Source organism: Lissotriton helveticus, chromosome 11 (assembly GCF_964261635.1).
Source record: "Lissotriton helveticus chromosome 11, aLisHel1.1, whole genome shotgun sequence".
In the NCBI taxonomy this organism is placed as follows: domain Eukaryota; kingdom Metazoa; phylum Chordata; class Amphibia; order Caudata; family Salamandridae; genus Lissotriton; species Lissotriton helveticus.
In genome coordinates, this window is record NC_136072.1 from 596,763,204 (window position 1) to 596,781,472 (window position 18,269).

An 18,269-nucleotide genomic window follows, 5' to 3' on the forward strand; every position below is an offset into this window, starting at 1 on the left:
TGCCTTCCTGCCTCCTCAGAGGATTCAGGACATTCAGGCTATGATTCCACTGTTTCAAAATAGAGCTTTTGTTCCAATTCTGAAGGCCTTGCCCCTGCACAGTCTGTTAACTCTCTGCCTTCTGTTGGTCAACCACCATGCTCTTCAGTGGTGCCTCTGCAGGCAGTGGTTTCAACACAACGGATATCTCGAGGAGTTAGTCGGAATCTCCAGAGACACTGCAGTGGATCTGCAATAGTGGGGTGTGTCTGGAAAACTGTCTCAAGGGAAGCCGTTTAACGCTCCTCCTCCATTGGCCACAGTGATAATAGATGCCTCCACTCTAGAGTGGGGAGCTAATCTGGGGGATCTAGTGGTCAAAGGTCTTGGTCTCCAGAGGAAAGATTGTTGCTAATCAATCTTCTGTAATTGTAGGCGATATGGTTGGCTGTTAAGACCTTCCTCCCTTCTCTGCATGGTCAGTCAATTCAGGTCTTAATAGACAATACTACCAAGATGTGGTATATCAACAAACCAGGAGGAGTAATTTTGTATCTTCTCTGCAGAGAAGCTTTGCAGCTTTGATCCTGCGCTCCGGACCAGTAGATTTGTGTCCTTGCAATTCACTTGGCCGGGGTTCTGAATGTACGTGCAGACCGTTTGCAGTATTCAGATGATTATGATTGGCATCACCATCCGGAAGTGGTGCATCACATTTTCAGGAACAGGGGGTTTCCTCAGACCTGTTTGATACTCACGAGAACACGCACTGCCCGTCGTTCTGCAGCTTACAGTATCCAATGCAGGCACATTGTGGGAAGCCTTTCAGTTAGATTCGGGCTTCCAGCTTCCTTACGCATTCACCCCCTTACCCTAGATTCCTCGATTTCTGAGAAAGATTGGCCAAGAGTGGGACCAAGTCAAATTAATAGCCCCGGATTGGCCGCAAATGGTGTGGTACACAGACCTTTTTTACCTCTTATTGTTCCCCCACTCCGTCTCCTTCTCAGGGCAGAAGTCCTCTTTCACTCGCAGGGGCAAAGTTTCACACCTCCACTTTCAGAGCCTGCATCTTCATGCCTAGAGATTGAACAGGACAACCTGCGTTCTTTCTCTCTCTCACCTGATGTGGTGGATTTTATTTTATTGACCTGAAGGTACTCCACCAAGACGGTTTATGCTGGCAGGTGGACAAAATCCATTAAATGGTGCGGAGAGAAGTCAATTGATCCTTTGAAAGCCCATTTATCAGATGTTTTAAGTTTTGCGCTATCCCTGGCACAGCAAGGTTGTGCTGGTGCAAATGTTAAAGGTTATCTATCTGCTATATCTGCATTTCTTTCTTTGCCGGATCAGCCTTCACTTTTTAAGTCCTCTATAGTTATGAGATTTATCTCACTAATATTTTTCCTCCCACTCCATTTATAATGCCTCGGTGGGGTCTTAATCTTGTATTTCCGTTTCCTATGGGTTCTCCTTTTGAGCCTTTGCATAGTTGTCGGCTGTGGTTTCTTACCTTCAAAACTATATTGTTAGTTGCTATTTTGTCTGCTAGAAGAGTGAGTGTATTGCAGGCCCCTAGCTCCAAGCCTCCATTCACATCCTTCCATGTAGATAAGATGGTGCTTAGGATCAGAGCGGCTTTCCTGCCTAAGGTGGTCACTCAGTTCCACTTGGGACAATCCATTACCTTGCCTACTTTTTATCCTCCCCCATATCCTTCTAAGGAGGTGGAGAGACTTCATCAATTGGACCCCAAGAGGGCAGTGCATTTCTATATGGACAGAACCCAAGAGTTCAGCTTAGACGACCAGCTGTTTGTCAGATATGTGGGCAAAATAAAAGGGAAAGCTGTTCACAAGAGAAGTTATCCAGGTGGATAATCCTGTGCGTTAAGATCTGCTATGCAATGGTTAAGAAGGAGCCACCTGAAGGAATCCAAGCTCATTCTACCAGAGCTAAATACTTATCTTCTGCTTTGGTTAGAGGTGTCCCTGTGATTGACATCTAGCGGCAACTTGGGCCTCCCTCCACACTTTTGCAAAGCAATATTGCTTGGATTCAGAAGTGAGGAGGAACGGCCATTTTGCTCGCTCTTTGTTACCGGATTTTTTTGTGTAGGCAGATACTCTCCTTCGAGTGCGGGACTGCATGGAGATTCTATTCAAAAGGTGAGGAATCCACAGGCAGATGTATCCATCAAAAGAACAAGTTATTTACCTTTTGGTAACAGTTTTTCTGGTGGATACAGTATCTGCATGTGGATTCCTTACTGATTTTATGATCCCGTTTCAGTATTGAAAAGCAAGAACGATTACTGTTGCCAACGTTTGTTTCATCCACTGTTAACTGAATTGGGGTTTTCATGCGGAAGACAGAAATTAATTCCTATTAACCCTGGGCAAAGCACTACGCTATGCTTGCGTAGTTTGTGAAGTTTGCACTAATTCGCACTACGCGAATTGCACGTAGCACAGTGCAAACATGCATAGCGTAGCGGTAATTTTTTCCTTGCCGTTAAAACTTTTTCCTTGTTCGCGATCAGCAACATCAAGTTGCCGATCGCGAGCATGGAAAATAAACCTCCCGGCGAGCTTCTCAACGCGGGGAGATCAGGTTTCTCATTGCGAATGGTCGCCTATGCTTGCGACCGCTCGCGATGAGAAACTACTAGTCCGCGTTGAGAAAGCTACCGCTCGAGTAAAAATCTACTTGAGCGGCAGTAAAAGACGTCTCGCATTGTGCAAGATGCCGTTTTCAATGATTGCACAGTGCGGACAAGCATCCGGCACTGTGCAATCATTGCGAACAGCGTACTACGCAGTTCGCGTAGTGCTACGTGTAGCTCGCGTAATACGAAGTGCACTTTGCGAAGCGCTACTTCGCGAACTATGCCCAGGGTTAATTCCTAAATGGGAGAAAATTAGCCAAATGTAACTTTATTGCAATTCCTGCACATTTTGTATCAATTCTGCAAGACATAAAACATGGTTACTTCTCTTGAATACTCCCCTAATGGTATTTTGGTTTCCAAAGGTTATGTGCGTATTTGGAATAAGGAATCTTTACATTGTAGTGGAATTCCCCTCTTGTGGCTTGTATGGTGCTACAGGAAAGGCAAGTAGAGGATAACGCACTGAAACAAGCATGGCTATAACGTGTAGAATCCCATATGCACAGGTGTATAAAGAGGCTTTACCTCCACATGCCAGACCTAATGAAGTCGGGTATTGCCTAGACCATCAGTCTGGATTTTCTAACCTAGTTTTTGTTTACACAGAGCCTATGGCCTGTCCCCACTTCCAGCCCTCAAAAAAGGACTGTTCAGCTCCTTCCTCCTGACACACACCAATGCTCCCCCGCGAATTGCAGTCGATGTAATGAAGATTACTGGTAAGTAACAGGGATGTTACCTCCTCATGTGTCTTCCTTGTTCCAATCCTAAGTGAAGATGTACGCAGAATGGAAACTGGTCAAATGTAATGGAGCCACAGAAGGTTAGTCAATTCTTTCTCAAGGTTGGGGCAATACTCATTTCATTAGGACTTAGTTGAGTAAAATTTAGCCTCAGACTAACGAAGATCATCAAAAATGTATTTGTGGGGGCCACTGTCACTCATTTTTGGGGACCGGCACTTATTTTAGCCTAATTAGACTTTCACCCAAAGCAAGAGAGAAACATATAGATGGGGGAATAAAAAGTGGAGAGAAAGGAAGAAAATCAGTGACAAAGCGAGAAAGCAGAGATGAAAAAGAACCATCATGAGTGAGATGAATGGCCAGAGAGCGTCTGATGGTGGATGTAAGAGGCATGAGGTGGAATCAACACTAAGAAGCCTTGATATGCGGCACCTTAAATATTATACTGGCTTCTGAGCAATACTTTGGGTCCCGGGACTTATTGTTTTACAAATTAAACACTGCAAATGCAGAAGAGATCCCATTTAAAGGGGTTGTACACCACAATTTCGAGGACAGGCATATTTCCCTGCAAAATATTGAGTGCAGAATATCAAGTGCATCGTTAAGGTAAGTGTATAAAAGTAAGTATTAGTATGGATAGGAATACCTAAAGAATGTTTTAAATCTTGTCGACAGACACACACCACTGCAAATGGAGACAGCACCTTAGGTATCAGGCACAGGACGGATAGATGCAGTCATGTACTGAGTTAGTCATACTCCAGAGCAGGCACAGACTCAACTTGCCTATCACATGCAGAGGTCAGCACTCAAGGTCATAACTTTAACAATATACAAACATATGTAGGAATAGGTTTGCTTAAAAATCACATAAGATACAGAGGTAAGACCAGATACTTGTGCACAAAAACAGGTAAGCACAGGAGGCGTGCCAAATGCCAGCAGGCAAAATTGCACACAGAGACAGGTGCAAGCAGAAGGAGGAGAACACAGGAGTAGACCCCAACTAACTCCAGGCACAAGAGTATACAGGTGCAAAAACAAACAGGAGGGACACTTAAAGCAGACGCAAGCATAGATAATAGGATAACCTTCATTGACTGGCACACTCAGAAGCATGCACAAGCGGAAATAACCACAGTATCAGACGGCGACAGGCACTGCAAAAGCAGCAATATGTAGAAATGTACATAGTTGCATGGAGGCTCATGGCTATATGCAAAAACTCATTTGCTCTTGTCTTGAATGAGCGTGCGCATTGATCTTGTGTGTCCTCGCGCGTGCTTAAAGAGATCTTCCATTTGGTGTGGTCCACATTTTTCACCCCCCCCCCCCCCCTCATAGAGTGGTATGTTCTTTGCAAATGACCTACTGCATTTTTCCAAACCACACAATTCGTGTTTGTGAACAGTGCCCTTCGGTGAACCGTGGTAGGCTTGGACAAAGAAACCTCATATTCGACACTCAGTCACATTAAGCCAGCTATATAATCACGACCTTCATCTTTTGGGTTCTTTCAATCAATCAGAACATTTGTAAAGCGCACTACTCACCTGAGTGGGTCTCAAGGCGCTGGGGGGGGAGAGGGGAGAGGGGGGAGGGGGAGGGTGATGCTGCTACTGCTCGAATAGCCAGGTCTTGAGTAGTCTTCTGAAGGTTAGCAGGTCCTTGGTCTGCCGTAGGAGGGTGGGGAGGATGTTCCAGGTCTTGGTACCGAGGTGGGAGAATATTCTGCCGCCGAAGGTCGCTCTTTGGATGCGGGGGATGGTGGAGAGGAAGAGGTTGGCGGAGCGGAGCGGAGCTGGTGGTTGGGGGTGTAGAAGGTGAGACATCTGTTGAGGTATGCTGGTCCAGTGTCGTGGAGTGCCTTGTGTGCGTGGGTGAGGAGCTTGAAGGGGATCCTCTTGTTGACGGGGAGCTAGTGCAGGTCTTTCAGGTGGGGTATGATGTGGCTGCGGCGAGGGATGTCGAGGACCAAGCGTGCAGAGGCGTTCTAGTTGTGTTGTAGTTGTTTCTGGTGTTTGGCCGAGGCTCCTGCGTAGAGGGCGTTTCCGTAGTCCAACCTGCTGCTGACGAGGGCCTGGGTGACCGTTCTTGTTTCAGTGGGGATCCACCTGTAGATCTTGCGGAACATGCGGAGGGTGTTGAAGCAGGAGGACGAGACGGCGTTGACCTGCTTAGTCATGGAGAGAGCAGAGTCGAGGATGAACCCTAGGTTGCATGCATGGCCGGTGGGTGTTGGTGCTGTTCCTAGTGCGGTCGGCCACCAGGAGTCGTCCCAGGCCGAGGGGGTGGAGCCGAGGATGAGGACTTCTGTCTTTTCCGAGTTTAGCTTCAGGCGGCTGTTCTTCATCCACTCGGCGACGGCCTTCATTCCTTCGTGGAGGTTGATTTTGGCGGCGAGGGGGTCATTAGCGCTGGGAGGCCTCCGGGTAGCCATGCGCTCTACAAGTGCCCTTTCATTTAATTTCATTTCACTTGGTGAGGGATAGGATCAGCTGGGTGTCGTCGGCGTAGGAGATGATGTTGAGGTCATGCAGTCGGGCGACGTGGACGAGCGGTGCCATGTAGATGTTGAACAATGTCGGGCTGAGGGATGAGCCCTGGGGTACGCCGCAGAGGATCTCGGTGGCTTCGGAGCGGAGACGGGGGAGGCGGACGCTCTGGGTTCTGCCGGAGAGGAAGGATGTGGTCCAGTCCAAAGCCTTGTCTCGGATCCCTGCGTCGTGGAGGCGGGTGCTTAGGGTGCAGTGGCGGACAGTGTTGAAGGCGGCTGACAGGTCCAGGAGGATGAGGACCGCAGTTTTGCCTTTGTCCAGCAGGGCCCTGATGTCGTCGGTGGCAGCGATGAGGGCAGTGTCGGTGCTGTGGTTGCTGCGGAACCCAGACTGGGACAAGTCCAGGATGCTGTCCTCCTCGAGGTAGAGGGTCAGTTGTCTGTTGACGATCTTCTCGACGACCTTCGCCAGGAAGGGGAGCAGGGAGATAGGCCGGAAGTTCTTGAGGTCCTTAGGGTCAGCCTTTGGTTTTTTGAGTAGGGCGTTGATCTCGGCATGCTTCCAGCTCTCCCGGAAGGTCGCTGTCTTGAAGGAGATGTTGATGGCTTTCCGGAGATGGGGTGCGATGGTGGTGCTGGCTTTGTTGAAGATGTGGTGTGGGCATGGGTCTAACGGAGATCCGTAGAGGATGGTGTTCATGATTTTGATGGTGTTGTTGTCGCTTATGTTGGTCCAAGAGAGCAGGGGTTCGGTGCGGATGGTGGCCGTTGGGGTGGGGGTCTCAGTGCTGTCGGGCAGTCATGGTGTTGAAGCTGTTGTGGATGTCTGCGATCTTACGATGGAAGATGGTGGCAAGGGAGTCGCATAAGTCTTGCGAAGGTGGGATGTCGTTGGTGTTGGAGAGTTCCTTCACAATGTTGAAGAGCTCCTTGCTGTTGTGTGCATTGGCGTCTAGGCGGTCTTTGAAGGAGGCTTTTTGGCTGGTCTGATGAAGTGATGGTGTTGGCGCATGGCATTCTTGTAGGCTGCGTAGTTGTCTGGTGTCGGTTCACGGTGCCATGTCTTCTCTATTTTTCTGCAAGCTTGCTTGGAAGCCTGGAGGTCCTCAGTGAACCGGCTGGCTTTCTTGCTGGTGTGTCTGTTGGAGGGTTTCTTGATCGGGGTGAGGGTGTTGGCGCAGTTGTCGATCCACTGTCTGAGGTTGCGGGTGACGGTGTCAGGGTGGGTCGGGTCGGAGGGTGGGCTCCGGACGAGGGTGGTTGTTAGCTGGTCTTCGGTGACTTTGCTCCAGCAGCGGCGAGGGATCTGTTGGGTGCGGTGGTGCGTGGTGGGTTTCCAGAAGGTGAAGTGGATGCATCGATGGTCGGTCCAATGGAGTTCGGTGGAGTGGCTGAAGAAGACGTGGGAGCTTGCGGAGAAGATGGGGTCAAGTGTGTGGCCGGCAGAGTGGGTGGGTGTTGTGACGATCAGTCCGAGGTTGTCGATCAAGGTGGTGGAGTTGGTGTTGTTGTTCTCGAGGTAGAAGTTCAGGTCCCCGAGGAGGATGTAGTCTGTGGAGGCGAGGGCGTGTGTGCTGACAAAGTCGGCGATGGAGTCGCTGAACTATGGCCACGGTCCGGGGGGGTCTGTAGATGTGAGTTCCTCTGAGGGTGGTGTTGGGATCGGTGTGGATCTGGAAGTGCAGGTGTTCGGCGGTGCTGAGGGTGTCGTTGGTGTTGGTTAAAACTCTGAGAGTGTTCCTGTGGACGATGGCGATTCCTCCTCCTGTTCCGTTGGTGCGGTCTCTGCGGGGATCTTGCAGCCGTCTGGGATGGCTATGGTGATGTCCGGTGCCGAGGAGGGGTTCATCCAGGTCTCCGTCTGGAAAACGAGTCTGGGGAGATTGAGTCCAGTAGGTCCCAGAGTTCAACGACGTGTTTGCAGGTGGAGATGGTGTTGAGAAGGATGCCTCTGAGGTGGTTGCGTTCGTTCACGGTGCGTGGCTTGGCGGATTGGAATCTGGTGAAGCTGCAGTTTCAGCATGAGAAGGGTCCTTGTGTGCGCTTTGGGGCGGCCAGGAAGCAGGTGGGTGATCGGCCGGTGTTGAGTGAGTGGAGGGTGTTGGCATCGTAGCGGAGACGGGCGTTGTGGGGTTCGCAGGGGCCAGGGGTTCTGGCACAGGACGCGGTCCAGGCGCGTACGGGCGCAGATGGGCTTGCCTTAGGAGCGCCTTCGGCACGCCAACGGTGAGCCCGCTGCGCACGGCCGCACCGCGGCCGCAATAAGAAGGGGAGGTGGGAGAGAGGAGCAGCTGGGAGGAGGGAGTGGATGAATGGGCGAGCGGGGGGCGGGGTCGCAGGGATTGCAGCAGGTGGAAAAACGGGGCAGGAACGGCGAGGGAACAGAAGGCAACGGAGGACACAGGGCACAGAATACAAAGGGGAAGGAGGAAAAACGAACAATTTAAACAATAAAGAACAGAAGCAATACAGTACAAAGCAGGGTGGGTGGGCCGCAGGGGACGCAGTGGCGGGAAAGACGGGGGCAGGAGCGGCGAGAGAACAGAAGGCAAATGAGGGCACAGGGCACAGAATGAAACAATAAAAACAGAAGGAGGAAAAAAACGATACAATTAAACAAGACCAATACAGTGCAAGCAGACCTAGGGCCAGCCACTGGCTACTAGGGATGAGGCGCAGGTGGTAGCCTGTGGGTGGAGGAGGGCCTCAAACTTGCGACAGTGGCAGCAGCAGCAGCAGCGAGCAGGGAAACACAGGCACAACAGGTGGTGCTGTTGCGGCGTGGGGAGCGACCTGCCTGGAGCAGGGTCAAGGGTTGCTCCTTCTTTGAACTTGGTGTTCCCCCAATGAAGTTCCAGTTGACCATATGCCAATGTTTCTACTATACATACAAGTCAGTGGTTTAAGGGATTTTTGACTTCAGCTGAATTTCTACAGACTGAATTCATGTTCATTAATGTTGCTTCTTGCAAGTGGTTGTTGGTGTCAAATTGTGTCCCTTGGTTTAATTTGGTATTTTTATTTACTGACTGAATTTTTTCTACTTTACATGTCCATTGCCATTTAAAGCAGTATATTAAGTACAGGAATTTCCAGCAATGGGGTTACTGCACATTTTTTGCCATCAAAATAAATTTAGCGACATGCTAGTATGTCGAATGCTATCCCATAATTAACGTGAATGCTTTCTGCAACCAAAAGACAGTTAGGAAACAAATGGAAAAAATCAGCAAAGTATTCAGCTATTATTGGCTCAAAACACTGACCGAAAAGTAAAATTGTGCGCTAATGTGTGTGGGTATTATCCTCATATTTAGTGCATGCCACTCTAGGCAGGATAGAATACACATGTGTGCTTGCTTGCTGGGATCGTGAAGATCCACCACAAGTTAAATGACTCGCTTTCAGGCATTTCCTTGTCAGGTTAACTTATCAATTACCTGCGGGAAGGGGGCTTTGGCTGGAGTTCCAAGGGAGGTGGGACTAATTGCAGTGGAGACCATTGTTATGGGTGATCTGAAGGAGTCTGAGAACAGCTTTTGGTCTGAACTGAATCGAGTGGGTCCGAATCAAGAACAACTGGCAGAGGTTGGAGTGAAAGCATTATAGGAAATGTGGAAGCCGTTTGGGGTTCGAGCGGCCTACTGGCTGAAGTCGCCTCGCTTTAGTGTTTGAGAAACTCTGGATGCCCTAGAGCTCAGGAGACCTAAGAAAGCGGAGAGAAAGTGTAAGGCTGCACTATATTTGGTGGGATCTGTGTGTGAGGTGGGGTGGGAGGGAGGGGCTGCTGTGTTCGGGGCGTTACAGATGTTGAGGTGGGTGAGTTTAAACTGAGTGTGGGAGTGCAGATCCCAGTAGCTCTACAAGTTTGACATGGGCCCTAATACAAGCAGGGAAAGCTGACCTCTAGCCCTTTGTTTGGTTTTAAAAGCAGCTATAATAGGGGAAATTGACTGATATCCTGAACCGCTGTGCAGGCAATACTGTAGAGTGAGGTGGAGGGCCCAACAGAAGTGAGGGGTCTTGTGTACGTTATATACCTGAGGAACAACTGTTTTTCGTTATTATGCATATAAAAAAATTAGAATGTTTCTATAAAAAATCTGCTATAATAGGGGTGCAGCAGTCCCCTCACTTCCCTGGATCCCACCGTCACTGCACCTGCTGCATTTCTCAGGGCTGCGTTGCGTGCCTATTTGATCTGCTCTTTGGTTGATTTGGAGGTGTTGTGCTTTGGTGTACAACCCTCTGGGTGGTGAATAGGAGTTTGTTGAAAGTTGGAGGCATGGCGATCAATCACTATGGACAAGAGGGTAGTCGTATGACTTCTTGTTGGGTTGCTCGCTGGATTGGCTTTGCAAGCTCTTGAGAGGAGGAGGAGGTTGGGGATTATAAATAGATCAAGGTCTTTGTCAAAATGGCGACGCCTTTTGCAGACTGAATCGTGTCATCCTTGTGTTGCTCTGCCCTCGCACTGCAGTCGCTTGAGAAACCCTTGTGATAAGCAGGATCAGCAGGTAAAGGCGGAGAGACACTTTGAGAACTGTTTGCTTTTCTCGAGGTCAAGATGGCGGCGGCTCTGACTCTGACAGCAGAACGAGGGAGCGTCGTGTCTTAGGCCTCGAGATATGGAGGGAATGTAGAACGCGCTGACCTGGACAGTTCCACTGTGGACACATTCCTCTATTTCCTCTCCGCATCTTCCCGTATTACGTCTGCTACAACCCTTTCCCCACACTCTATTAACTCATTAAATCCTTTTATTGTATTTGTTATTTTCTCCCCTCTCGGGCTCCATATGTCCTTTCCCTGTTTAGTTATACTCTAACGATCGCCTCAAGCTCAGTTTCACACTTATTACACACTCACTGATGCCCTTCCCTTATCAAAACACACCGACACTCGGGGCATATTTATGGGTATTTGCACAGGGCAGCACAGCAAGTAACCTTGTTGCTCTGCCCTGCGTCAAAGTGAAAGGGCAGGAATGTGCCATATCTATGACATACATCCAGGGCCGGACTGGCCATAGCGGCACCGGGCAATCCCTCGGTACGCCGCACGGGTGGGGGCCGGTTTTGGGCCCCTGGGGGGCCGTTTTTGTTACAGGGCCGTTTTTGCATCATAGCTGCAAAATCGGCCCTGTACCAAAATCGGCCGAAAACCGGCCCCAGCAAAGAGCTCGGCGGGACCTCCAACCTCCGCCCACCCCGAGTGGGGAGGGGGTGGGGGAGGCAGAGCACTTTACCAGGGCGGGTTGTGGTTCCCAGTCCGGCCCTGCATACATCGCATTCCTGTCCTTTACCCTGTGCTTAATTTGTAAAAAAAAATATGTGCCAGGGCTCTCGTACGGAGGTCACTGCAGCTTACACAACACATTGCCTCTGCCGTAGTGCCAATAATAGTAACGACACAACTACTAACCATCACACTTCTACAAGTGTGACAGTTCAGGCTATTCCAGGCCCCCAAAGCTACAAGAAAGGCTTGGGTGGCAGGTAATAGTCATTTATGTTAATGAATATAACATTCATAATTAACTGTTGTTGTGGTCATCTCTAAATTACCTAGACAGCGCCACTTTGTGGCAGGCTGTCCCAAGCACTGGTGCTGACAATTAAGTGCCGGTGCCGAGCACCAGAAACCACTGGCTCAAATTAAGCACTGCCTTTACCCGTGTGCTGGCGCCGTTTCTGCAGCCTAGTGCCAGCGCAGGCATCCTTGCAGCATGGTGCAAGGAAGACTGCATTGCAAACAGGATTGTCTTTGTGCAGAATGCAGCACGCATAAGAAAGAGGAAAGAATGAGGAGAAATGAAGTTATTTCCCCTCATTGCGCCTTCCCTGGGGAGGCATAAGATTTTAGCACATCCCCAGGTTTACATGGTCTTGTAAATCTGGGGATGCATCAAAATCCATGGGTGTTGGGTGGCATGTCGGAACAACCGCCACAAGGCCCATGGAACGCCTCTCTAGCGCAGAGTAAGGCAACGCAGCGATTTGCGCTGCCTTCCCCTACTTCATATCTATAAGGCCATTCAAAGCCACGCAAGGTGGCGTTGCGTGGCTTCATAAATATGATTTGGAGGTTTGCACTGCCATTGTGTCACAAAAAGTGACACAACTGTGATGCATGGTGCTCGACATATGCCCCCTCTGTGTTTTTAAGCTCATTCTACAGTGTCCCTTGCCCTCCCTTTCTAATTATCTGCCTGATCTACTCACCGCTCGGGTCTTTCAGCTTCCTCAAATGGCAACTCCAGCTCAAGGGCGATTAGAATTTGGTTTACTGAATGAGACAGTTGGCAGGCAATATTCAACAATTAAAGTGTGGTACCGGATAAAGCAAAACATGGTGGACTCTAAACTAAATGAGGCTTTGTGGTCAGAACAAGAGAACGGTTCCAATACACCAAATAAACGCTATTTTCAAAATGCTCTCAAATCCTCTTGCACTTTGGACCTGTGGAATAAAAACCTGCCTTATGTCACATTTAAGTCTACAATTAATAAAGTTGCAAAATTGCACTCGATTTTGCTTGACAAAAATATGTTGTGCCAGAGGTCCCACGCGTGGACTGTCCTTAACAACTACAAGATACTTAAACCAGCAGCATACCTAGATTTAACATACTCGGTCCACCTAAAAAAACAGCTAATGGCACTTCGTTTTGGTAAATATCCATCACTGGCAGACGCCCCAAAGTGGAAAAATAAGGAAGTAAAAAGCTGTCATCTATGTGGAAGTCCTACAGAAGACCTCATCCACTTAATATGCATTTGCAAGAAACTTCGGCCTGCACGAGCGACCTTACTAAGAAAAGCTTTTCTGGATAGAGGAATACGAACATGTCGGGAGGCTATAATTAAAGGGCTTGATCCATCTGATCCCCAGATGAACTGTAAACTGATTAAGTTCCTGCGTGTACACGATCAGGCAACAAAGTCAACACAACAATGAGAGGGTTTGTTCATGGAAAGCTTGATGCTAGTTTTATTGTTTTACGGAGTCATCACAAGTAGAGAGCAAGTGGTCCAGTACATCTACTTTTATTCATATTGACTTATTGCTAGTACCGAAGGGGCTGACCTCTGACATCTGTTAAACTGTCGGTTCTTAACTGTAATATATGTAGAAAAAGTAGAGTACAGGCATTATTTAATCGAATTTTAGAATGTAATTATGATCTAATAGTGATTTTAATCTGGAAGACTTTTTGGTGCAACTGACGGTTGCATGATTTTAAATTTTGTTACATTCTTGGCTGCTATCAATAGGGAAGAACATTGTAATGGTTTTAATTAACTAAACAATAAAAAGTTACAGTTACAGTTACTCACCGCTACCGTTATCCTCAGTCACTTCTCCCCACACCCATTCCTCATCTCCTCAACCCAGCCCCCTCATATCCCCTGCAGCTTTTCATATTTCTGCTTCTTTCTATTTCTCGCTCAAACTCTCTCACACATTCACTATTTCTTCCTCCTCTTCTTCCCTTTTTCCATTTCTGTGCCTACCTTTAGCCCCATAGTTGTCTCCCTTCCTACCGCCACACAAACATTTTTAACAGACACTAACTATGCACGCAGTTGACCCTATGTATAAAATGTAATAATTGTCATACTTCGGACAACTTTACTTTGATCAAATATGTGAAACGGAATTAACCATGCAGACTGAACCCAGCGTGCCATAACAGCGCAAGCATTACCACGCTTGCCTTTACCATACTTATGCCTTTACCATGCTTATGCCTTTACCGCGCTTATGCCTTTACCATGCTTATGCTTTTATCACACATATTCCTTTACCACTCATGCCTTTTCAATGGTTTTCATTGTAAAGGCGGTAAAGGCATATGCGTGGTAAAGGCAGTCAGCGCTCTAGACTCAGAGGAATGGGCGGGGGTGGGAGGCGTTGGAAATGCACTTCCTGCCCGGACAAGATTGGGAGTAATGAGAACAATCCCGACGCGATTTGGAGAGTAGTTTAGGGCTCATTGTGGGTGTCGGTGAAGTTTTTTTAGGCCATGGGCTGGTTTTAAGACTCAAGGCAAGGAGGTTGGGGTGATTTTAGGGCTTGGGTCAGGGTAGTGTTTAGGGCTGGGGGCCGGTTAGAGGGCTCAGGGTGGGGGGCTAGGGTGTTGTTACGGCTAGGGTCGAGGTAGATTTCAGGTCTGGGTGCTGGGTTTTAGGGCTCAGGGCTGAGATGTAACCTTTACCATGTATATGCCTTTCCCAATCATGCCTTTACAACAAAAAAATTTGTAAAGGCATGCGTGGTAAATGCATGTGTGATAAAGACGTGGTTGTGGCAAAGATCGCATTGCTAAGGCATGCTCAGTAATCGCATGCATGGTTCCGTCATACAACAATCAAATATTGTATAGATTCTGAATTGTTTAATCTTCTAAAGGTTCATTTCCCTTTATATGCCTCTTATGTGTGTATGAGCCTAATGGAGGGTGTTCTCGTCCCTTAGCTCCCTCCCAATGAGACAATCGTAGGCTATGTTGCTTTTGTGATACACCTTTATTGTAAGCAAAGGTTACAGGCGATAGTCAGTTCTCTTTAGGAGTGTTGCGCCAATGTCCCACTTCTTTCAGGCTTGTCCTTTCGGGAGCCTTCCTGGGGTTTTCACTTCTCCGGGGGGGGGTGGGTGTTGTTGATGCGTCAAGGGAGAAGCCGAGTTTGTTGAGCCAAAGGAAAAATACAAGAAAAACAAGGATTAGGCCACTGCCTGTAGGGTTTAATGTAAACAAGGGGGGGGGGGTTATGCCAGCCTTCACCAGTGCCCTAAAGGTGGGGTGCCTAGGTGAGGTAATCAAGTGCCTATTTGGGTGCTGCCTTAAAAACCAGCCCACCAGCCCTTAAAAGAGAACAATTGTGCTAAAGGCACTTGCCTGTAACCACGATCCTTCAGGGTCGTGGCGAAGGGAGATCCAACCTCCTCACTCGCCTCTGGAGTACTGGTCTTAAGCGACGTGCTCTCGGAGCGTTTCTCTTGATTGCTGGTTTTCTCCTCCTTCTCCCGGTCTCCTGGGGCCGACTGCTCCCCGATACCGCTGCTCTCCGTCTCGCTATTCTGGCTCGCCTTCTCCGACCGTGGTTCTCCTTCGCCTCTGGTTCCCGCTCAAAGAAACAGCCCCACGTCTCCCTCCAGCGTTCTTTTTCCTTGCAAGTCAGTGGTGGCCTCACCGACGCATAGCATGCTACCCTGACTTCCGGTTTGGTCTAGGGTCGTTGCCATGTAGGAAGTCCTAGGATCAGCGGCAACTTCCTCACAGTTGGTCAAGTAGTATTATAAACTTATTTTATCTTACAAAGTTACTTCAATTAGTCTCTGTATATCTATACGAATGTTTTAGTGATTCCTTTCATAACATATAACTTGTAAATATATAGAAAAGAGGACCTTATGACTTGCAAAAAGCACAGTGTAATAAAAATAGTCAACTACTTAAACTTTAACCTCCGACCTGGACATGGATGCCAGCCAGCGCACAAACATAACACAGGAACCAGCCCAACACTCCCACAGTCATTTTGATTTCACATGTTCATCCGTGTACGACATTTTTGTGTGCCCACTTCCAGTGACCTAATTTGTTAGCGATAACCATTCATAATTGTGTTCGGTCTAATTAGAAACTAAATCATATATTGAGTAATTAATATAAATAAGCTACGTTTAATCCTTGTCCATCACTCTGCTTTAATGTGTCACCCAAGTACCTTAATAGATACGTTTCGGAACATTGTTAAATTGAGGCTGCTCAATGGAGGTCTATGAGCGTCACCTCTTCATAATAACTACTGACTATATACATGTGGTACATTTAGATTCACAATATGTACATTTATTTTATGGAAGAGGCATGAAAATCTTGCATGGATGAGACACTAAGGGGCTTATTACCAAGCAACCCCCAGTCGGCGGTTCTGACCACCTGATTATGATGCGACCGAACACTGTTAAGTCGGATACTCCCATGTCTCTATGGGAGCTTGTATTACAGCCATAATACAGGCTCCCATGAAGAAATGTGGGTGTCTGTAAAACCTTGCACACTGTGGCTACACCCCAATGCATGGATTTACATGAAGGGCACCTTAGGTACCCCCTCGGCCCCCAACCATAGGCCATGGAGGCAAGGGTGTCCTGCTAGGGGCTCCCAAAGTCTCTTTCAGACAGCCTTTCCGTGTCGGCCAGAAGACTTCGAGAGCTGGTCGAAACCGAGTCGGAATGACATTGTAATCGGCGTTAGGACCGCAAACAGACTGTGTCAGTTGGATAGCCTAAGACCGCGGTTGGAAAGCTTCCGACTAACTGTTGAAGGCTTTCCAGCTGATATCGGAATCGGCCCCTGAATATATGATTTGTAGCTGAACACTTGTTTTTAAGATACTTAGGTTTTCAGGTTTCCTGTCTGTGAGATCCATGCATGACATAATTTTATGTTTTCTTTTTTCAGACCATTTACAATCCTGATAGGGAAATGGTTTTCATTTGCACATGTAAATTAACCCTTCCTTGCTCTTTACATGCAGGACACTTGTATTCTTCTGGATGCAGCCCGGTCAGTGAACGAGTTATACCTGGGTAATGAAGACAAGAATATTCTTCTCATGGAGTTTCCACTTTCTAAATTAACAAGGTATGGCATGGAGTGAATAGTACATGCCCAGAGGGATGATGGGAAATGTCACATTTGATAATTCCATTTAAACATGTTCTGAAAGTAAAAGGGTATGTAGCCCCGTACCAAATTCTATCTATATGTATTCCATATGATTATTGGTTCAGTGTCCCTGTGTCAATCACCTGACCATTTAATCCTACAGGTGAGTGGCTTCACTTCTCTGAGCAGTATACTAGGTCATGTTGTCTCAGATTTGACTGACCGGGTGTATTTTGGCGATCTCAACGCATTCAATTCATTGGATACAATGCTCTAGGATTGATATATGGTTTTAGTTTATCAGGGCCTGGATCTCCATATGTGAATGATGGTGAGTCGTGCTTTGATGGCTAGTTCCTGTTCAATGTGGGCATCATGGCCATATTGGGCTGTGTGGCCTACAGATGCTCTCCGTACATTACAGGTGCACTGACAGTTTGTGCAGGGCTATCAAATGCTATTTTTATTCTAGTACAATGTGGCTAAAGCCACTGTGAACTCATTATGTGGTCCATGGGTCAGACCATGTTATTAGTGCCCTGGTTTCTACCCCCCCCCCCGCGACCCTCTACTTAGGCTCTCCCAAAGACCCAAGTTGAGTCAAAACTTATGCTTAGGAGTTCTCGAGCTTCTTTTTCCATATTGTTGGCCCCTCTGGCCTACTGCAATTAGCTAGAAAGCGACCTTTGTGAGCTTTCAAAGGATCCTCTGTCTGCCCATCATTTACAGAGACAAGTAAATGAAAGTGCATGTGGGCATGGGAGTACCCGAGGCAAAAGGCCACGGCTTCTGTGTGCTGGAGGGGCTCCCCGCCGGCTGTCCTGAACCGCATCACACCACAAGACCTGGCAATGTTTGATTGTTGGGGTAGGTGACACATGCCAACTTTCCTCCCTCTTTGTCTCACCCCTGGTAAGAACTGCCTTGCTAAATGGAGTGATGCAGGAGCAAGAAAAAGACGCAGGGGTTACTGAAAGTTGGGTATAAAGATGTGAAACTTTGAACTGGTCACACAGTTGCTGGTCATGTGGCAACAATCTCAATAGTTACTAGATATGTGAAGACATGCAGTATCTACTGATAGCAATGTGCAGGTTGACTTTACCTAATGTTGAAGATATGGATGTGTACTTGATGTCTTGCGGGTTATGTGTTAACTGCCAGATTCTTGTTGTAGTGCATAAGGGATCTAACCACATCTGCCTCTGGGCATGTAGAGGCTTGCCATTCCAGTTGCTGGGCTTGTGAAAATTAGCCTAATCTGTTTCTCAAGAAAGCAAAAAAAGTGATTGGTGGATTGCTTGAACTAATTTCAGTGACTGATATTTGCTCTAGTGCTACGCAAACAAATGATGGACGGAATGCTGAATAAATCATACATTCACCCCCCAGTCAAGTGATCTGGATTAAATCCATCATTATTTTGCTTACCATCCCACCCCAGTTTAGACCCAGCCATATGCAAATCAGTCTTGACCCTGTGCCTCATGGGAACAGTCCAGACTGAACTGCCAAGCCAGGTCCTCCCTGGACCGGAAAAAAGCATCCTGGTACCGGTTTCTGGGTATTACCCTTCATCAGCCAGGCTAGCTTGAATCCAGTGGCACAGTGAGCAAAGGACCAACGTTTGGGCATACCCATCCCCTTAGGGTGAAAAGTGCCGCGCAAACAAATGATGGCCGGAATGCT

The 18,269-nt window shown here is 47.9% G+C and overlaps 1 protein-coding gene across 1 annotated transcript in view; it reads left to right on the plus strand.

The window, feature by feature from the left end:
- LOC144791665 (growth arrest-specific protein 6-like) overlaps nt 1–18,269 on the plus strand; it is a 208,030-nt gene that overhangs the window by 34,085 nt on the left and 155,676 nt on the right. The window contains exon 2 of the mRNA XM_078666398.1: nt 16,450–16,556. Coding sequence (XP_078522524.1) covers nt 16,450–16,556 — 107 coding nt within the window. The remainder of the gene's footprint in view (nt 1–16,449; nt 16,557–18,269) is intronic.